Source organism: Mastacembelus armatus, chromosome 3, assembly GCF_900324485.2.
Source record: "Mastacembelus armatus chromosome 3, fMasArm1.2, whole genome shotgun sequence".
Classification (NCBI taxonomy): Eukaryota; Metazoa; Chordata; class Actinopteri; order Synbranchiformes; family Mastacembelidae; genus Mastacembelus; species Mastacembelus armatus.
The window spans coordinates 750,831-772,978 of NC_046635.1; the positions used below are offsets into that span (position 1 = coordinate 750,831).

General features: G+C 43.7%; 1 protein-coding gene across 8 annotated transcripts in view; it reads left to right on the plus strand.

The window, feature by feature from the left end:
• LOC113137927 (C-myc promoter-binding protein-like) overlaps window positions 1-22,148 on the plus strand; it is a 52,894-nt gene that overhangs the window by 21,765 nt on the left and 8,981 nt on the right. For 2 of the 8 annotated variants that reach the window (XM_026319926.2, XM_026319931.2), the window contains 22 exons: window positions 2,400-2,668; window positions 3,252-3,318; window positions 3,538-3,596; window positions 3,774-3,918; window positions 4,002-4,177; window positions 4,564-4,664; window positions 5,476-5,691; window positions 6,780-6,925; window positions 7,173-7,211; window positions 9,977-10,110; window positions 10,784-10,916; window positions 11,252-11,458; window positions 11,571-11,699; window positions 13,713-13,854; window positions 15,263-15,391; window positions 17,104-17,223; window positions 17,499-17,648; window positions 17,794-19,001; window positions 19,437-19,665; window positions 20,258-20,361; window positions 20,659-20,834; window positions 21,267-21,434. In XM_026319926.2, the coding sequence (XP_026175711.1) occupies window positions 2,400-2,668; window positions 3,252-3,318; window positions 3,538-3,596; window positions 3,774-3,918; window positions 4,002-4,177; window positions 4,564-4,664; window positions 5,476-5,691; window positions 6,780-6,925; window positions 7,173-7,211; window positions 9,977-10,110; window positions 10,784-10,916; window positions 11,252-11,458; window positions 11,571-11,699; window positions 13,713-13,854; window positions 15,263-15,391; window positions 17,104-17,223; window positions 17,499-17,648; window positions 17,794-19,001; window positions 19,437-19,665; window positions 20,258-20,361; window positions 20,659-20,834; window positions 21,267-21,434 (4,247 nt within the window). Of the gene's footprint in view, window positions 1-2,399; window positions 2,669-3,251; window positions 3,319-3,537; window positions 3,597-3,773; window positions 3,919-4,001; window positions 4,178-4,563; window positions 4,665-5,475; window positions 5,692-6,779; window positions 6,926-7,172; window positions 7,212-9,976; window positions 10,111-10,783; window positions 10,917-11,251; window positions 11,459-11,570; window positions 11,700-13,712; window positions 13,855-15,262; window positions 15,392-17,103; window positions 17,224-17,498; window positions 17,649-17,793; window positions 19,002-19,436; window positions 19,666-20,257; window positions 20,362-20,658; window positions 20,858-21,266; window positions 21,435-22,148 lie in introns of those variants that run through there. The other 6 variants (XM_026319927.2, XM_026319929.2, XM_026319934.1 and 3 more) reach the window with 6 other exon arrangements.

The window sequence follows — 22,148 nt, forward strand, 5'->3', positions numbered from 1 at the left end:
AAAAGTTGATGTTAAGTTATGAGGTTTTCACCTGATCACAAGAATACAGGTTTTCTTTGTCTCTTCATTTCATCCCTTCACAGAAATACACCCACTAGCATCTCTGAGATTTTAGTATCTCTATGTTTACTCGTGTACATTTCATAAAAAGTGTGTGTTTTCTGTGCAGTTGTGCATTTTTTTAGGGTTTTGGTTTGTTGGTCTGATAAAATAAGATATTTATCAGCATCACCTTGTGCTCTAGGAAATTGTGATGGACATTTTTATGGTTTTTATATATTTATAGATTTGTCAATAATGAGAATAGTTTATAGAATAACTCAGTGTGAATCAGTATCTGTAAACGCTTCAGGGCGTTGTCCAGGCTCCCTGAATTAGTTGTAGAGCTGTAGATGCAGACCTGCACATCTGACATTTAGACTCCCACAGAAGACCTTCGAGCAGAACATACAGTTTATGTTGTGGTTTGCTTCTAAATGTACATTATTCCACAAGGCAGCTATAAAAGATAGAAAACACATGGGAATGTGTCTGAACACTCATTGGTGTCTACTTGTACATTTGCTCACATGCAGCTCAGAAACATTTTAGACACACACACACACACACACACACACACACACACACACACACACACACACACTTGATTTCCAAATCTAAACACAAGCCCCTTCCCACTGTGCTGGCCTGTGGTTTTAGAAAGTGATCCAGTTGGGAAGAAATTCTTGTTGACACATATGAGTGTATTTTGTGCTGAAACACGATCGTGATTGAAAACAAAGAACATCCAGAGCCTCCTGATGTTTATATAGCAGCTGCTCAGCTGAACAAGGTCACCTAGGGGTCAGGAGCAATAGCTGGTGCCAACATTTCCACGGTCTGCTGATGCTGAGTCAGGTCAGTGTGTATTCAGGTGTGTGTGTGTGAGTTGGGAAGGCCTGCTGGAGCACATTGCAGGGTGATATTTGATGACCTGTGTTTTACTGACCAAGGTCAGAGGGAGAGTCATCGGGCTCCATGTTTAACTGAGCCGTCATCTCGTCACACCACATAATTATACTGCACGTACTCTGCCCTGATGGGAACCCTAATGTTTCTCAAGTTAAAGGGTGTTGAAACCCACAGTTCTATTTAACCCACCCACATCTGGCTGTAACCCTAAACTTAGTGGTGCAGGAAGTATAAAACTCCTGGTGCATCATCCTGGTGACCTGATATGTGTAAGCAGCAGATGATCATAGTGGAGCAAATTCTAACAGCTGTATTTACTGTTTAGCAGTTCAATCTTTGCATCATATTCTAGAAACTGAGTCTGTGTTTTGTTTGACGAGTCTTAACCTGCCAAGTTCTTGGCAAAGCTGCATCGTCAATAATACATACAGTAATTATAGCGCTGAAATACGACGCTGCAAATAGACATACACATATACGCAGCTGTTCCTAGTCCAGCCATCAGCAAATAATGGTGTGGGTTTTGTTGGTGCCTTTTTTTTGGGGGGAAAATGTTTTAAAAAAGTGCAGGTGGCTCGTCCAGCCACCGGATACGCCGCTTAGACTTGACCTGGGCATGAATCGGCGAAGTTTCATATTTCCAGGAATCAGAGGGGATTTATTTGGCCTAATGCTGATAATGGCTCAGCTAAGTCCTGTTTGTTTGGCCACGGTTGGCACTCAAGGTATTGATGTCCAATAAAGGTTAACTAGGAGCATTATGCTCACTTTATTTCTGTGCTTATTGATGTTTCCATTCATTTAAAGGATGATACATATAAGACTGTGCAGAGGTTCTTAAACTGTCTGGTCTTTTTTATTGTTATTTGTCAGGTCATCTGTTGGAAGTGATTGTCAAACAATGACTAGGAGTCAAATTACTCTCTCTGTGTGTGTGTGTGTGTGTGTGTGTGTGTGTGTGTGTGTGTGTGTGTGTGTGTGTGTGTGTGTGTGTGTGTGTGTGTGTGTGTGTGTGTGTGAGAAATTATTTTGAGAAATTATTTTCCTCATGATTTTAATATAAATAATCACATAATAATTTTAAGATATCAGCTTCGCCTTTGAGAAAATGTGAATTTTATATTTTTAAACAATTAGTTGATACATAAACAGTTTAGCAGATTCATTGATCAGGAAGATAATTGTTAGTAACGGCCCAAAGGATAACGAATACAGAGATGTAGCATAAAAGATCAATAGTGACCTTTCAAAGAAAATCCAAGATGGAGAAGTATCCGACTGTGGCGGTGTCACACATAAACGTACGACTGTAACAGTGAGACGTGGCGTTGCTTCGGCAGGTCTAGATTGTGCCGTCACTGTATGTGGATACTGAGACATCTCTGAGCTTAGACAGAGACAGTAAAACTGCAGACGGCGAGCTGCGTCTAACATGTGTCCTGTTCCAGGTGTACGGTGCTGCCATTCAGTTCTATGAGCCCTACCCTCAGGAGCGTCTCACCGATCAGCAGCGCTCCCAGCTGAGTCTCTTGAGCCGCGATCAGCACAAACCCTCCTGCCCCGACGCTACGGCCGCTGCCACCGGCACCTGCTCTGTTTATACCAACAAGTGCATCTGTCTGCTCTCCCACTGGCCCTTCTTCGACGCTTTCCGCAAGTTCCTCACATTCCTCTATCGCTACTCCATCTCTGGCCCTCACGCCCTGCCCATCGAGAAGTGAGTCGTCCTCATCTGTTCTGTCTATTTACATCCCTGTTTTATGTTCTGCTGGGTTTTATTTTGCTATTCAAGGCAGAACAAATTGTGTCCTGCTGCATCTGAATACATCTGGCTGTGGTTTTTTTTTTAAAACAAATACATTTGTTTTTTGTTGACAAAGGTGCATCAGTCTTCTACAGGAGTTTTATTCCAAATGAAAGGACATGGCATAAATCTGTAATGCTCAGTGACTATATCACCCTGGGCTCTAGGAAATGGATGTGTGCCTGATGTGTACTGGAGATATCAAATTTGAAATAAAGCCTCGTCTACACTGGGAGCAGTTTTGTTTTTCAGTTTCTAGATTTGCCAAACAAGTAAAATGAATCAAAATAATACACATTGCATAATAGAGAGTATTTGCATAATAGAGTCGCATATTTAAGGTTGGATCAGTCAGATCAGGTGGTTTGTAACTGAAGGTTTGTGTTTTCATGTTTTATTGCTCGTACCTGTGTGAGAGGACTGAGCTGTGGAATTACTCTGCAGCCTGCTGCTGTTTGGTTTTAGCCTCACGCCCCCTGATTCTTCTCTTTTTCAGGCATATCTCTCATTTTATGCACAAAGTCCCCTTCCCTTCCTCTCAGAGGCCTCGCATTTTGGTGCAGGTACGTTTTGGCTGCAAGACCTTCCTGTGATGTTTATTGTATTATGGTACATGTCTGAACTGTTCATCATAATTTTGCAGACAATGTGATTGTTTTCTAAAGTTTTTCAGACTGTCCTAGGGATGCAGTACCTTAGGTACCTCCATTATAGCTGAATATTGTTTCAGTGTGGGTGTTTTTGTTGGGTTGGTTTAATCTCACTTTGCAGCCTTTCTACAGCTTTCCCCTCATGACAGCCTGATGTTGAGCCAGCCAGTGTCCTCTCCTTTACCGCTCAGGTACAGTAAGAGTAGCTTTACCTGGGTCTCTCTTGGGGTAGGATAGGAGGCTTCTGCATTTATTTAAACCTTGGACAGTTTCTGATAAGTCTTATTAAGAAACCATCAGTAGGTGTCAAATACTTTGTAGGTCTTTGGACTTCGTTAAACTTGATTCCCTTTTGGTGTTTTTTGTAGCGGTGGTCGATTTTCCACGCTGCTCCAGAACCTTGGACCAGAGAACGCCGTCACCCTGCTGGTGTTTGCTGTCACTGAGCATAAAATCCTGGTCCATTCGTTACGACCGGCCGTACTGACCAGCGTCACTGAAGCTCTGGTGTCTGTAAGTTACAATATCCGACTGTCCAAAGTGTTGTCACTTTCTGATAAGGACTACAGGAGTCATCTCCTCATTTTTCCCCTCAGATGATTTTCCCATTCCACTGGCCCTGCCCGTATATTCCTCTGTGCCCCCTGGCGTTGGCTGATGTGTTGAGCGCCCCCTGTCCGTTCATCGTAGGAGTGGACTCCCGGTACTTTGATCTTTACGACCCCCCACCAGACGTGAGCTGCGTGGACCTGGATACAAACACCATCTTCCAGTGAGCACGATGCACAGACTCATTTAAGTCATTTAGGCAAGCTGACGATGTGAGCAATGACATGTGCATAATGTCCATTTTAGGACAGTAAAACCACTTTTCACTATGAACTTTGCTGCATGTTTTATTCCAGATCATATTTCAGGTCCTGAGTCGTAAGTTCAGAGGCCTTTTTCTTGCAGCCTGGGCTGCAATTGTTATTTTTAGTGTCAGTCTTGGTTTAAGATGAAGAGAATGCCATTTTCTGGTGTGTCAAGTAAAGTCAGTAATGGTCCACATCATGTTTGGCCTCAGTGTCAGTCAGCTCCAGGGTTGTCTGTACTTCCACAGGCTGACTCTTGAACATGTTGGTTTTGGCGTCTTAGTGTATCCTTCTGATTTTTCAGCACGGAAGATAAGCGAGCCCTCACGTGGAAGATCCTGCCAAAGAAAGCTTGTAAAAACCTGATGAATGTGCTGAGCAATCTGTACCAGCAGCTGGTTGACAGTGAGTACTGAGCTGATATATGAGCTGGTGGAACAAATTATTGCAGAAATGTCTGTTTCTTGATTTTGTTGTGTTAATGTCATAATCAGGCCTGTGGGTGAAAGGTCAGATTCACTTTCTGCACATTTTTCTCGTTAGTTCTTTTGATTTTGTGTTCATTTTAAATAAAGAGTGAATAGTCAACGTGAAGAGAGCTGCTCTTTATATCTTCAGTGTAATCTAAAATATCTGGCTTATTAAGATCCTCCCTTAGTGTTTCTTCCTACCTTTAATTTTGAAATAATTTTCTGTTCAGTCTGCACCGTTATCCGTTTAATAAATTGGAAAAACGGCAACAGTCCCATTATAGCATAACCGTATTCCCAATTACACGTCTGCCCTGCTGCGATGCTCATTGTGCTGTTCAGCGTTCTCTGCTATTCTGGGAGCGTATTCACTGAGAAATAACACCTGCTGTTTATTGAGCTGTAGAAATTGAATAAATGAATTTTCTGATTCAGTGAGGTTGAAACTCTCCCCAGACGTGCTGAATATTGATGTCTACTTGTTTTGGCGTCCATGTTTGAGCCTCATAGACCCTTTTAAACTCAGACATGGACACAAGTTTTTTTTTGTTTTTAATTACATATAGCCCTAATTCTCATTTGTCCTAAACACTTTCAGCAAAATGTCTAAATGTAAATGATGCAAAATTCCCAGCATTAACCTCAGTTTACTAACCTGGAGTGATGATTCAGCCTTTGTGTTGACATGAACCTGGAGATTTCTAGTATGTAGTGACAGCTGAACCGGTTTGTCCCTCTCTCTTCAGGTCAGTACAGACCCGATGGGCTGCTGGAGCTGAGCATGAGCGATTCGTCAGAGCTGAGCTGTGGGAAGAGCCTCCACATGCTGGAGGTGGAGATCCAGGAAGCATTCCTCCGCTTCATGGCCGCCATTTTGAAGGGATACCGCTCATTCCTGCGACCCATCACCCAGGCGCCTTCTGAGAAAGCCACAGATGCTAGTTCGCTTTTTGACTTACAAGGTAATCTGCACTGAATTCACTCTGACCAGGTCAACCTTGAGTTCAGATGACACCATTCAAACCTTCATGCTCGAGGACCGTAAGATGTTCAAAAGTCAAACCCTGAAGTTTGAGCGACACCAGGCGATTTAAACAGAAAACTAATATCAGAATCTGAAAAAAAAGTCTGGTTTGCTTCACTTTTTATCATTCTTCAGTTTTCAGCCAGTGCTGTGAAGCCAAGTCACACAGTTAGAGTTACAGTGCATGACTAGTGCTAATGAATCTATGAATCTATAAACTAATACTGCATCATCTGTGGAGCCTTCCTGTCTACGGCTGGACTGCCTCAGATGGCGTTGTTTAATTCATGAGTGGCTGTAAGTGTCCATTCCCACCTCTGAGTAAATGCAGTCAGAAAGTGTTTGCATAGGAAGCCTGAAGGTGAGACGGCACCGCAGCTGCTAGAGCAAAGGCTCCTGGGGCCTGAGTGTGGCCCCCGAAAGCTGGTTCAGCTGAAATAAGTTGGGGTGAAATCATAACGGCTCCACTGGAGACCAGCTGTAGCCGAGGCTGTGTTCACTATGAGTTATATCATACAATAAACGGGAATGGCTGCAGTTACATAAGGACTGGAGAAGCCACCGAGAGGAGCTTTGTTCAGACAGCCAGTATTCGTCAGCTGGAGGAAGGGTTTCTCTGCAGGGCCGGTGTTTGGCTTCCACCTGTGCTGTGAACCATCCATCCTGCTTTCAGCTTCACAACAGCAAGTGGCCTATTAGTCAGTTGAGCTGCTTTCAGCATCTATTAAGAAAGCTATTCACCATGTTCTTGTGCAGCCCAAATTGACCATTATACTAATAACACTGTGTTGGGTTGCATTACCCAAACCATGATAAATGGAACTTACATATGTGGAGCTTTTTATGGGATAATGGATTCTTTAACCATAAAATCACCATTTTTCAGTAGATGAAGTTACTGGAGCTATAAAAATGAACCTGCTGATTAAGTTTAAATGATCTTCAAGTCGTTGCCCACATTAGTCAAGAAAATGATGTTTGTTACCAACATTTTGAAAGGCTAACATAAAGGATCTTTGTCCTCAGGGTTCTTGAAGAGCCGAGACCGCTCACATCAGAAATTCTACTCGCTGATGACCAAGACTCAGATGTTCATCCGATTTATCGAGGAGTGCTCTTTTGTCAGCGACAAAGACGCCAGCCTGGCCTTCTTTGATGACTGTGTGGACAAAGTGAGCTTGTTATTCAGAAACAATGTTTGTTTTAATGGAATTGAATGTCTCACATGAATCTTATCAATTCTGGCTCGTCTGAGCCTTTTGGACTAGTCTCTCTTTGTTTAGCTTTCAATAGCATCAGTGGATTGCACTCTCTGCTGTGTTCCTTCACCTGTCTTCAGCTAAACCTCTTCCTCCTCCACTGCTTTCGTCTTCTTGAGTTTTCCTTTCTCTTTCCCCTTCTGCCTCCATCTGTGAGCAGCTCTACAATTCAGAGCGGAGTACAGACAAAGGAGGCAAGGTAAGTCAGTTGTTATGTGGTGATTCTCACCTGTTCTGGATAGATCTGGTTTCCATGTTGGGGAGTAGAGTATGTGGTCCCAAACAAACAAATGACTTAAGATCAATACAGGAAACAATGTTTGTTTTCACCTTCTCAGAATCATTTTTTAATGAATCTTGGAAAATGTCTTCATCATATCATATAATTTGTCCTGAGATGGTGAACGTCCAGTTTCATTAAAAAATTCATGTTCCCAGTTTTGTGCAAAATTTCCAACCCTTTATTTTTCTGGTGAGCTTGAAGTTAGTTTCTGTTCGTCCCCTGGGATCGTGCCCTTCGGGGTGATGGTGTTGTGAGTCTCCAAGAGGCTCAGAGTATCTTCTGTGCTCCACTTGGGAGCATTTTGAGGGTTTGACCCACTGTGCTTATACGCTAATGTCCTGCTATCGGATGTGTGTGTTGAAGCTTGGATTTTGTGTGTTGGCAGGATTAAAGTCCACACAGCCACTTGGTTTTCTGGCCACGTTTGTGGGCCATTGGTTTATGCAGGTGACGTTTGTAAGAGACGCTGGCATAAACTTGGCTGTCCTTGGATTTCTTGGGAGTGTGTCTGTGTGTGTTTGTGTGCATGTTCGTTGACACCTAGTGGAAGTGGATCCTGAGCCCTGTGTTCCCAGACCTGCAGTGGGACCCAGGTCCCCTCCTCATCTTCGTATGTCAGCTCAATGGGCGAATAAATCCCCTGACCATCGCTGTGCACTGTGGCTGGATTACATTATGTACTCTCAAGGAGAGAAAGCACACAGCACCACTTAGCCCACACTTACGCTGCACAACACACACACACACACACACACACACAGAACTGATAAAATGTATTGATCTGTGAGGGACAGTAGTTTATTGCTGCAACAAACCTAATTAAATTATATACAGAGAGAGATTATTACATCGATTGAAATAAATAACAGGAGAAACATTAAAGAGAAAAATAAAATGTAAAAAATGTGTAATTTAACTCGAGACCAGAATTTAAAGGACCAATCAGTAGTTTCTTCAGTAACTGGCAGTTACACTTAGCTAAAATTATTGCAATCTAATACTTTTAGTTTTTGCTTTTGTTGAAGTGTGCTAGTCTATACAGAGGTGTTTCTGTTGGACCATCTTAATTTGAAATAAATGGGGTGGACAAAATAATACAAACATCTGAGTTTATTGCAATACAACTAAACGGCACCACAAGGTAAATCTTCTGAAATGATCATGCAGTTAAAAGAGCACATCTCTAAAAACAATCAGCAGACTGACTCTGTCTCTCTCACACTCACACACACACACACACACACACACACACACACACACACACACACACACACACACACACACACACACACAGCATTGCTGCAGTAACAATGGAAGTTGTCCCAGACTGCTGTGGACAACAGGCACTTTACTGCTTTCACTGAGGTTGTTATCAGACTTTAATTACTCCAAGACTAACAGGATTAAATTATGAACTTTCAGCGAGTGTTTCATTTCTTTTCCGTCCACTATGAATAAAATCATTGCTTGTAGTGTTGAAACCTGCCATTAAGCACTTGTCGATTTATTATGCTTATATCCCCCATAAAGCTCAGATCTTAAGTTTTACTCAGAAAGGTGGGAGTCTTATCTGGCAGCTCCACCAACATGACCCGTAGGAAAATATGTGCAATGACTCTGACTTCCAGGTATTGACTGCAGGGAAGTTAATTCACACAAGAGCCTTTACAATAGACCCCCCCCCCCCCCTGTATAATGTTTATTTATACATAAAACACTTGGCTGTATAATGATATATGTTGTCAGTGGCCACCGGCTTTGTTTGATTGATGGTCGTAACAATATCCATAAATCAGTTGGAGTTAAATTGTGATTTCCTGCAGTCGACTAAATGTATGATGGAGGTGAAATCGTTGAGCACATGGTAATGAAGCTCCATACAGTTGTATGGCTTTAGTGTAGACCTGGACACAAATTAATGTTGCTGCTGACACACTGATCCAACTCACCTGAGGGCCAGATTTAGTTTTATGGAGTCAAAATAAAGTGACGACTGATCTATTGATCTACAGCATCTCTTGATTCTATAAATGCTGTGCTGTGTCGATCATCACAGTTATTGTCGTTTCATCTCTTACTAATTCCTCCAGCTTTATAGAAGTGTGATGCTAAATCATAAAGTGATAGCCTTTTATTATAACTCATGGGTTAGTTGCAAATTATTTTTGCAAACTCAATTTGATTTAGTTTTAAAAATAATCCATCAATAGCTGTTTATTAGTTATGTCACATTTTTCACCGGCCTGTTTTCTGATTTGGGATGTGTGTAGTATATAAGTTTGGTAGGTCAAATAATCACTTGCAAACATTATATAACTATAACATATATAACTGTGTGTGTGTGTACGTGATGACAGAGGAGGCTGGAGAGGTGGATGAAGTGTGGGAAGGGAAAAGTGTGTTCATTTGGAAAATCTAGGTCACCTGCTATCATTCCTTCCTCCACTCTCTGACACTGATTCTGTAGAAATCTTACTGTAAGTGTGACGACTGCAGAGCTAGTTCAGGATTATGCTTCAGTAAAACCAGGTGAATCTGCCTGTGTCAGACCAAAACCTTCCTATGGACACACTGAAATATTTATTACGATGCAATAATTTGTTTTCATCAGCTGTGACAGATGGAGGATGGTGACATGAACGACCAAACACCTCTGATCCTGTGTGTGTGTTTGCCTGTAGGTGGACAGTGACAGGCCAGAGGAAACCAGACTCATAGAGACCGACGAATCTCAGCGTAGTGAACACACAGTCTTCATCACACCTCCAGAGCTGCCTCCTCTGCCTGAGGGGGAGGAATATCCACTCTGCTACAAGTAAAAGAAAAAGGGCTTTTCTCTCAAATGAAAGAATAGATGCACATTTTAGATGCACATGATGTTTTCTTTAATGTTTGGTAACATCCTGACTCCTGGTCATTTCTGGAATGAGTCACTCGAATCAAGCCTTAATGATAAAATGTGTAGAAACGATTCAACAGGCTAGTGTTTGGGTTTTGAGTTATAATGTGGAACAGTCACTGAGACCATGTAAACCCAGGACTGACAAATAACAGGAAAATGAAAATGAAACTTTTGAATGATGATGAAAAGTTTTATGAAGAAAACGCTGCCTCACCAGAGACTGAAACCCACTGCTGCACTGTGTGGACCTGAACGTGTCTGATTTCTATTCTGCAGTGATGTTTCACTCTAAATAATTTATGCCAAGAGAGTTTTTTTGTTTCCCTAATAATGCATGATGCTGATCAGCTTTTGTTATCACTTATTCAAAAGTAAACCATATTTATGGCCCTTACAGCCTATGAAGGAATCGTTTGCACAGTAGGATGTTGCTCAAATGTAGTTGTTGTCTTTGCCAGACACTCTGCTTGTTGATTTAAATGATCATGTATGTGGATGTGAAAAATGCTTTACCCAGAGCTGTGTTTTAGTTGTGTAGGGAGGAATGAAGTTAAACTGTGCGTCTGCTGTCACTGTCTTTCGTCAGGTACGATGGTTTCCCAGTGTTAAGTCTGGACCTGTTTGATCCTGTGGAGGGCCCGTGGACTCCCTGCTCCCGTCTTGCCGCCAGGCACAGCTGTCCCACCAGCCCTGCTCCCATGTTTAGACGCACCAAGCAGGTCGGAGTAATAACAGGAGCAACAGTAACTCACTGCTGTCACACATTCATTTGCTGGTGTTTCTGTAGGGACTGAGCAAAAGTACAGTCATTTTTCTGATGCAAGAAATTACAACCTCCAGGTTGTACAACTTTGAATGTACAGTTTTTTAGTTGATAAAACAAATGACACTATCAAATGCATAAACAGATATACCCATAGATAATTCCATGTGTTAAATATGGCAAGGAAATATGCCTGTTGAAAAAGATCTAGGTTTTATTCTAGACTAGAACAACTCTAATGTGGTGGCTGCTTGGTGCATAAAAAAAAAAAAAAACTTGTTTCACCCACAGGAGATTAAACTGGCCCAGAAGATAGCTAAGAAGTACTCATCCATCCCTCAGCTGTGGTCCAAGTGCCTGCTGCGTCATTGCTACGGTCTGTGGTTCATTTGTCTGCCAGCATACGTGAAGGTGTGTCACTCCAAGGTGCGGGCACTTCGCACTGCCTACGATGTCCTCAGGAAGATGCAGGCAAAGAAACTGCAGGCGCCTGACGAGGTATATCGGCCAGGTTTTTGTTAGTCTTCCTGTTTTTGACAGTGTTGACGATGGCTGAATGTGCTTTAGCTTAACCGAGCGATAATTCTGTATGTTAAATATGTTTGAACAGGTCTGCTACCGGGTGCTGATGCAGCTCTGTGGGCAGTATGGGCAGCCTGTCCTGGCAGTCAGGGTCCTCTTTGAGATGAAGAAGGCTGGAGTCCAGCCCAATGCCATCACTTACGGCTACTACAACAAGGTAGATACTTCTGGTCCACCTAATGAAGCCTTAATTAGGAAGGTCCGGTTGGCACGGAGGTCGGATGTAAGTCAATAATGCCGGTAATGGACCAGGCATTTAACTATGTGCACAATTTACAACATCAGAGATGGGACATCATGTATTTTAGCAAAGTACCAGTCACATTCAACAGGCCATAAATCTATGCTCATGTTCCATTTACAGGATATGAAATGAGAAAATATCACAAACTTAAATGTTTAGTATGAGAGAAAGTTTAAATCGATACGTGATGGCATCACGAGTTACTGTCGAAACATCCCAAATAAGTAAATAAGTATGGCTGAATTATTAACTACATACATAGATCACAAGGTTAAGCCACACAATGAGTCCAGCTTGGGAAACGTTAAGAATAGCAAACTGATTACAGTCAGGTTGTGACTGTTTGTGTTTCACAATAGCTGCATAAATAATAGAATCCAGATCTTTACCCCCTGTGCCCGACTGCTAATGACTGAAATTAATCCCTCTCTGGTTGGTACGTTATCACGGTGATGCCTCTCCAGACGTTCGGCTTTCATAAGAAACATTGGTGGCATTTTCAGTTTTCCCCCTGGGTTGTGCAGCGTCGTGTGTGTGATCAAACCCAGGTGTCAGGATGAAATGCCGCTCTGTTATCGTCGCAACCTGTCCCTGATCTGGCAACCCAGGGAGCATAAAAGTAAATTGGCTGATGAGGGAGTAGGCTTTCAGGATACAAGGCCACAGTAAAGGTTACTCTGGTGTGCTTTGACGCCTCAGGGGATCTTATTTCATCTCAGACACAGGAGGCTTGGAGACACAAGGCGGCTGATTCCTCCACTGGCACACATTTACCTCATGTGATGCTGTGTTGCAGGTTTTTATTTCTCCTTTTGTTGTTCTTTATTTTAAGTCTGAGGATGGGAAGGAAGAGGAAAGAGATTTGTATTTTCATGCTTATCTGTTCATTCCTGACTAACCTCCTTGGGAAGTTGTATAGAACATAAATCGTTTCTAGAGAAGGGGAGCTAAATTTTCCTTGATGATCCCTAGAAATGGATCACCATACCAGAGTCACTAGCATTTGCTGTTGTGGTTGTCATTTGTATTGCAAATATATTGGAGAACAGCACCCTAGAAAGGCACCTCGGAGTAGCTCGACTGAATCCAAGCAGCGGAGGAGGAGGAGGAGGATGATGATATATAAAGATTTGAAAAATTAGTTCTTAAATAATAATATTAGGGATCCAACAGTCTTAGGAATTGACCAGTAATACATTTAATGGAGATTTGTCTTTCACTGTAACTGAAAAATAATAATAAGATAAACTATAGGTGCAGGTTGGCCATGTAGTCTTTCCCCTCTCACCTAAATCATCACAACTTCACTCCTCACAGACCTTTTCATTGTCAGAGCTGTGATCTTGGCCCATCAGACTTGCAGGTCCCTATAAACACATGGTAATGTGTCAGTGGAGTTCAGAATTGATTATTGATAGGCATTATGCTGAATGAGTCTTACCCAATGCGTACAGTACTGTGTTTTAGTTGACATCACCTCAGGAGGGCAGACTCATTTCATCTGGTCCAAAATCTCGGAGCCCCCCCACAGGAGCAGCCGGTGTAATGAACCAGTTCTGTTTTGTAGCGAACCCATATGTTTTTGATTTTCTCAGGAGGCTTTTAAAGTGTGTTTTATTTTAGCAGACAGACTGAAACGTGACTTGACCGCCAGTGCCTTTAATCTTCTGTGACCGTGGACCTACTGTCAGTGCATATGATGCATCTGAAGATGTTTTAGTTCACTCACCTTAAAATGTTCAGTGGAAATAAGAGAATTGGACCTTTGGTTAACACAGTTTAGTTGATTAATATCTGAAAGAGGGAAAACACTTATATCCATAATAATCTGCTGAAAGAAAATGTGATCAGACTTTTTAGCAGTTTTCCTTCAGTCAACTGATCCTGGTCTCCTCTCTCTTCTGTTCTGCCCTTCCTTGTGTCCAGGCGGTGTTGGAGAGCACCTGGCCCTCCAGCACCAGAGGAGGATACTTTCTGTGGATGAAGCTGCGAAACGTCATTCTGGGTGTGGCGCAGTTCAAACGTGCTCTTCGGAGACACGTTCCCCTGACCCAGAGCCCTCTGTCAGGTAGCTGTGATCAGTCTGCATGTGTGGGGGGGAAAGGAGTCGTGTGGTTGTCTCACTAAACTTCTGTTTGTTTAAAGAATCTAATGCACAGACTTGGGATGATCCTGCAAATCTGACAGAGTTGTGGGTTCTATGCATTGTTGACGGCCCTGTGGTCCAAGTTACAGAAACTTGAAGTGCCAATTGAAATTGCATGTTTTTGTTTGCTGTAGCTTACATATATATGTGCTCTGCAAACCACATGTCCTGTGCTCTCATCTGAGGAAAGACATTAGAAACTATTAGGGAGAACTTTGCATTAATTCGATGGACGATCCACCTGTGCAGATAGATGCCTAGCCAGATACTGCTGCCTGCCACATTGCACAAAAGCCACAGACTGGACAACAATCACATTAGGTTTTATACTCAAGTCTCCATCTTTAACATTTACAAACATCTGAGACATTCAACAGGAAAACTGCACTGCTGAGGTCAGTTTGCTAATTAGCTTCTCTTCTGCAGCACAATAAACTGCATGTAAAATGTCACTTCAGTCCTGTTACATGCTAGAGAAGTCCTACTCTTGAGGACTGTTAACAACACGCTGTCTGTGCATGGCAGGCAGGTTTGTTGCTTTACCTTCTGTTTCCTGTGATGCAACACTGGCACTCCCTTCCACCCTAAACACTGACATAGTCCTTTATCTGGCTGAGAGGACGAGGAGCTCTTCTGATGTTTCTGATAGGGAACCTTTCTCTATTTACAATGCATTTAAAACAGACTGACGTCATCTGAGACTGCAAGAAGGTTCTCAAAGGGTGAATGGATACAGGGAATGACAGCAAATAAAACAAATCATGTCATTTTAGTAGGTCAGTTGGACAATTATTATTATTATAATAATAATCTAAAGGGATGATGATTTGTCATTTTCAAATAAATGACCATCAGAGTTGAAAGGTAAAACGATGAAATACAAATATTTAACCCCCTGCACCCTGAGCATGTTGATTCCTGTCCTGCTGATCCCTGCTTCCTCTCCCTGCTCCCAGTCGTCAACACTCTGCTCCTAAACGATGAGTTGAGGATTTTTCTTTAAATGATGTAGATGTTCCCACAGGGAACCATTAACTAAAAACCCCTGACCCGTCATTTTAATGATGCATACCCGAGTGCAGTGAAAAGTCAGTTTGCAAGAGACACAGGTTCCTATAAAACTATACACACCATGTAGTTTTATATTGCGTCTGATACGTCTGATAATTTATAACACATGGCAGGTTCTCACTCTCTCCTGTCCTGCCCCATATCGGATAAGTTAAGAGAAACTTTATTAATCCCTGAGGGGAAATTCAGGATTCAGGTTTAGGAGAATAGAAAGAATTACTTCAATTACTTCCTTTAACCCCCTGTTGTCTTTGGGCAGATGGCAGCGACGTGGACGCTGTGAGTCACGGCAGCTTGGATAGCTCTGCCGACCCTAACCTGACCGAGCAGGGCCCCTACGCCACTGACTCCGTCAGAGTAGACCCCACTGATGATAGATCTAGCACAGGTACACTCAACGTGGCTGCCGCTTTACTCCATCTTTCACGGGCAGCCATCTTCTTCATTTTTTCATTTTTTTTAATCCTCCTTCCTCGTCTGGCCCACTCACTGACTGGCCTCCTCCTCCTCCTCCTCCTTCCCTCCTCCGTCTATTTCTCCACCTTCCTCTCATCCCTGTCATCATCCATGTCTCCCCCTGGTTTTGCGACTGTGGTGTCTGCTCTGCTCTGTCCCTGACCCTGCCCTTCACTCTGGCCCTGCCTGTGTTGCCCTTGCATGCAGGCGGCCCCTGGGGCAGCAGCGTGGGTGCCGGGGCCCCGGTGGCCTGCTCACACTGGGGGGGCTCTGAGCTCAGAGAAGCCACCGTCCACCCAGGTAAACCTCAGCCTGTCTCTCTCTCTCTCTGGTTGCGTCTCTCTGCCTCGTCTTATTTGCTCTGGACATTTTTATTGTCTGACTCCTGCAGCCCTCTCATCCTCACACTTTTCCGTTCCTGTGATCTTGCCTTTCTTTTTCCTCCACTGTGTCATCTCTGTTTCCAACACAGCACAGTGTGCCGCTGCTCTGTCGCTCATCTCTTTGTTGCTGTTCTCTCTGACTCTCACTCCTCGCCTCACCACAGAGTGATTTGTCATTGTCAATTATGACAAGCAATTACCCACAGCCACATTCTTTTTGATTATGGAAATCATTTTTAATCATGGAGATGGCACCTCTGCAGGAGACTTCGCCTCGTGTGCAGAGAAGACGGGAGGGAAGGACCTTGGAGTGTGGGTCATTGATTATTATAGTTGGAATGACGCGGCCTCATGCTTTAGTCAGAGATGATGGCCCAAGAGGTTCATGGGAGAGATGAGAGGGGAGGACAAATCATCAGACAGCCGGTTGCTTGAAGACCCGGGGAAGTTTTAGAGACAGATGGACGAGTCAGCCCGGAGTAACGGCATTTTTTTATTTTTTACATCAAGTCTCTAGACTCAAATTCATTAGCAGCTGTGAAGCTGCAGTTTGTTTCCTAACAGTGAGTGTCTGTCTCTGCACTCCCTGAGGAGGATTCCTTTACCCAGCACAGCGTAGCTGCTTTTCCTCTCCCTGCCATAGCCCAGAATTTAGAGATGAAAGGGAAGAGACGCCTCACTTTTTTCCCTCTGATGTAAGTTTCATTTACGTCTCCTATCACAGAGGAATTTGAAAATATATTCACACTTTTTAGGCCAAAAGCTTTTTTTTTTTTTGGCGAAGTTCAATAGAAAAATGAAGTATTCATGCACAAGTACATGGATGTTAAATCCCTGTCCCAGCTGAAGTTAGAGCAGAATGTGACAGATTCCTAACTGGGTCACCCAAACATACTCGTAGTATTGTGATCTTTAAATCCCCCCAGTGGCTCCGTCCCCTTCAGGATTCAATACAAACGTTAGTCTGTTTGTTTTCAAGTCACTTAATGGTCCATCCCCAACCTGTTCCCTGTCCCTGACCTGTTGTCAGAAACAGAGGCAGCACATCCCGTCCAGTGATGTTGAAGTGCAGCTGTTTTGAGGAGCGAGGTGCCATCTTGAAAGTTATGGATTTCCTCTGCACAGATTCTTCATCTGCTGAGTTTGTTTATTGATGTTACTGTATATTGTATGTGAGTTTGTGGTTTCATATCAGGAGACTGAGGTTTCTTTTGTGTCTCCTTTTCTTAGTCTGTGTCTTTCTGTCTCCCTTGTTCTGTAGGAGATCAGTCAGATTTGGGTTATAACTCTCTGTCCAAGGAGGAGGTCCGTAGAGGAGAGCCCAGTGCCCAGGACTCTGTGCTTGACAAAGACTGCAAGAAGGAGAGCGACTGCAGCTCCTGTCAGTGAAGTGTCTGATCTGATACTGCCTGATATTTTTGTCTGTTATAGCTTCTACAAAAAAGAAAACGTATAACTTGGCTGTAGCTACACAGGATTCCCCCTTCCTTGATCTTTGTCTTCCAGAGATGATTCATTCTTTTTGGGTTTTCATGCATCAGAGCATTTCAGATGAATGTTGCTCTTCAATGGGTTTTGTAAGAACAAGTTTCAAGCTGTGCACATAGTAAAAAAAGAAAGACAGATTTGAACCTAATTTATCATTTCTGTTTGTAGTGTCAGAGACAGAGAGCACCAAGGGAAGCAAAGACTGCCTTCCTCAGCTGGACGTGGAGGTCCAGTCGTCCTTCAGACCCCGTGGTATTGTTCGTAGCAGCTGTCCATATGACGATTCATCGCGTAAACCCAAGAGCTCTGCCAGCACAGGTGAGCACGAAAACTTACGAAATAGATACAGATATATAGATAATTGATTTTATCGGCCTTTGTTCCTTTTATCTGGGAAAAACCTTGGTCACAGTTCACAAACCTACAGGCAAGTGACTTGGTTCTTCCCCTCTCTCTCTTTGAGGCCATGTTGCAGGGCTCCTCTTCACTTCCTCCCTGGATGAGATCGGTGAGGTCCAGACCAACAGTTTGCTCAGGAGACATAAAAGTGCCCTGGAAGACGTGGTTGGCGGCACCAGCAGCGGCCTGGCTCTTGACTGGCAGGGCGTGAGGAGACGCCGCCTCAGCGGTGACACGGTGGGCAGCGGCGGCAGTGGCACCACCGTCCTCGGCCTGGGCATGAGTCAAGGTGAAACTGACCCGGATAGGATTGCAGGACACCTGGGTGCAGATGCCAAAATTCTTTCTGGTGCCAACTTCAGCAAGAGTAAGAGGCTTCATTCATTAGGTCTGGGTGGGTTAGAGGAGGAGGCTGCTAAGTCGGGAGCTGCCAAAGGTGGTGATCACAGGGAAGAGGAAGAGGAGGCGGAGGGACAGGACTCCAGTGATGAGGACAGGAGTAACACTGATACTATTTTTAATTTGGAGGACCTGCATTCAGACAAGCCTGCAGCAGGTGTTGGCGTCAGCTCTCACAAAACTAAAAAATGTCACAAGAAACCGGTTGAACGCAGCGTCAGCTACAGTGGCATGAGCGCTGTGATGTCCAGAGGGGCTGTGAAGCGCACAGACATTGAGACGGGCTACGACCCTTTGTCCCTGCTGGCGGCAGAGTCGCAGTCTGAGCGGCAAAACGAGGACCGGTACCCGGAGGGGGAGGAGGATGGAACGCCAGGTGCCCAAAGGCATCTCGCCAGGGAGATCGAGCTTTACATGAATCACATGGGCAGCCCACTGAGCAGCCGCACGCCCAGTCTGGACCTGCAGACTCCAGCAAGCCCCCTTCTCCTCCACCCCTCCTCGCTTTCTGTCCGCCGCAGAGCCAGCCTGCCCCACACCTCCTCGCTCAAGACTGTTGGAGTAACCCGTTCTCACACCTACCACCCGCCCTCGCCCTCTCAAACTATCTCACACCAGTGTCCCTGGTCGCTGCCGCCCTCTCGCAGCTCTAGCGTCACGCCAAGCCCCAGCCCTCGACCCAGCCCCCACAAAGAGAGGTCGGACAGGACGAGCCTGGTGTCGTCTTCACCCTCCTCCTCCTTCGCTCTGGACACTCTGCTCACACCAACGCTGGACGTATTCAAGACCAGTATGTTCTCCGCTGGGAAGGGTGTGGCGGAGAAGGCGAGCCGCTGGTATTCCCGCCTCGCCACATACACCACACCTACCAAGGTACAGAGACTTGTTGTCAAAGTGAACTTCCTGCTGTGTGCTAATTTAGGTCAAAGTTAAGTTTTCCAACCTCTTTTGAGCCATTCACCTATTTCTAGGCCCCATGATTAGATAAAATTGTGACTTATGTTCTGGAAGAGCAATAGTTCTCCAAATATATGACACCGAAGAGATGTAACCCATCGTATATTACTTTAATCGTAAAAGGACACGTCTCAGTAATGCATTGTAAATTTTTAGTAAATAGACTAAAACCTTCATTAATCTGGTGCGGCTGTATTTGAGCATGGTAGCAGAAGACTTCCAGCTCCGATGAGCAGTAGTCCAAGACATGTTGAGTGCTGCTGCCCTCTTGTGGACCTGAGTGCCTTGACAGCTGTAAGTTTGATAAAGTCCATGACAACATTAACCCGCCTGGCTCCTTCATTCACCCAGGATTGTCACAGCGACCGTCTGAGCGTGTCCTCCTTCGGTGCTGCAGATCCGGACGGCTCCTCCCTGCTGGATGAGGACGACATTGGGCAGAGACAGAGCTCTCCCCAGAGGAACGGCCCTGTTGGCCCCCAGGGGCCTCATAGGAGCCCCAGACCCAGCCCCATCCGCGGCAGACTGGACAGTCCTACTGCAGGCCCCAGCCTTGGGAGACCCACGTCTCTGCTTCCTGGTAAGAATGCCTCTCATCCCATGCAACAAAAACAGTTAGTTTCTAATGTCAAATTCCAAACAGAGATTTATTATGTGACTCATCTGTCACATAAATCTGAAGCAAAGGGTTTGCAAGAATAAACAATAACACAAAAAAGAAAAACTGTACAGGAAATTCATATTTTAAGTCACGTACCGTCCTGTCTTTAGGTTTATTTGCAGCTCTGTTAAAACGTGTTTATAATGTCCCTTCTCCTGTTTTCTTCTTGTTTTTTGTAGCATTAAAGAGGAGAGCTCAGTTTTTCTATTTAGATTTATTGAGAAATTTGTATTTGGATTATTTGAATGTTGTCACAGTCAACTCAATGTTCAGTTCTTTAGTTTACTGACAGAAACAGCAGCAATAGACAACAAAAAAAAGTCGAGCCTGCCTGTTAAAAGGTCACTAAACACAGTGTGTCTGACTTTTCTAACAAACACCTCTCAGCTAAAGCAGTAGTGGAGGATGCTGGTCGTGCCTCTGAGACTGATGTCAGTAAATATGAAGCGTTGTTGACACTGATTTGTGATCTGTTGGCACATATCTGGATCCTTTCTTCATACTCCTGCAGGGTGTCTCCTGTCGCCCCCTGGCTTCCCGCTGCCAGACAAGTCAGACCTGGGCTCTTCACGCTACACAAGCAACACCAGCATCTTCAACAACTATGCCATGGAGGTAAAACTGCAAGACAGAAGTAGAAAAACAATTCAGCAATGGGTCGCACGATTAGGAAAACCATAAATGTTTGATAGAGAAGATCTTTTCATTTTATCAAACTAATGCAAAAAGCAGATGCCCACATGTGAGTTTAAGTGTTTGGGATGTGCATGTGACTTGAAATCATAATAATAATGTTAAAACTTACACAGCAGCTTTCAAAAGTGGTTCAACAAAAACATGCAATAAAATCCATAACATCAAGATAAAGGAGTGAGAATTAGTGTGTAAACATTTCAAATCTCCGGTTTGTAGCTGCTGATCTCCAGCTGCTCCCGCTGTAAGACCTGCGACTGCCTGGTGTACGACGAGGAAATAATGGCCGGCTGGACAGCGGACGACTCCAACCTGAACACCACCTGCCCCTTCTGTGGAAACCCCTTCCTGCCCTTCCTCAATGTGGAGATCAGGGACATGCGAGGACCTGGCAGGTAAACCATGACTATATCACTGTGTGAGTGTTTTATTATATTATTGTGTATTTTATTATGCAATTTTACTATGTTTATGGCAGAAATGATTTTATTGCATATTGCTAAATTATCACATGAGCTGCAGGATTCAGTGTTTTATCTTCCCTCATGGAGTTTTTATTTAAAACTGGTTGGTCTTAGTGATTTTTTTATTTTGGCACTGCTGTCAAAACAGTCCTGATTTCAAGCTTTGCATCTTTAGTGTTTGGGATAACGAGGCTTTCCCTGCTACGCTGTTTTAGAAAGCTTTCCAATTAATTCCACCTAGAACTGATTTTGGATCAAGATACTGGATCGGTTCATGACACCAAGAATCAGAATTGAATTGACTTGTGCCTTTACAATTATCACTAGCAGTGAAATTCTTCTTCTTCTCTCTCGCATCCACAGGCTTTTCCTGAAGGGCAGTCCGTCAGTGGATGAGGCGATGACGTCATCATACTCTGCCTCCACGGGTCTGGACACGGGGACGTCCACCTTGTCCACGCCGTGTCCCACGACACCTCCCTGTCATGTGACTGCCGTCCAGGAGTGCTCAGGAGCTGGAAGGTACTTGCTGTCAGTATTTTTTTACACCTTAACATCCTTCATTTATTTACATGCTGTTCATACATGGTGGTGACTTCACAGAAACCTTATGAATGACATTTAAATCAGGCAAGATTTAAGAAATTTGAGCAGATGACTACACATTTACAAATTTGCTGTACAACGTTTACCTCCACAGAGCTCCATGAGTTAGTGTGTATTATTGAACCTCTGGTTAGCTCTCAACTGTGATGTACAGCTCAACTAATGCTCAATGTGATTGTGCAGAAACATTATCTCACATTTATTTATTTTTTCCAGTACTTAATGGCAGGCACAGACTGGCTTCAGAAAATATTTCCAAATTTAAGTCGATAAAATTAACATTTTTCCCTGTTGATCTACGATTTGCATGTTTTTAGAATTTTTGGTGAAATGTATCAAAAATCTTCTGAAATCTTTTTGCAAACATCATATGCGAAGAGTGAAAGGGTCTGAATATTGTATAAAACAGTATTTTGTGTAGCTTAAGCTTCATCAGTTGTTCACTGACAACTGTATTCAAAAAGGAGGAAAGCAGCTGCCCTGAGGTCTCAAACAGTCCTGAGCTTTAAGCTGAAACCCTGATTTTATCCCAGAATATAAAAAACTAAACTTTCCTTGTCGTTACGATCCATTCTCAAATGTGCTGCATGAATTTTTCCCAGCTCATCTTCATGCAGCTTCCACTTTGTCTGATGACAC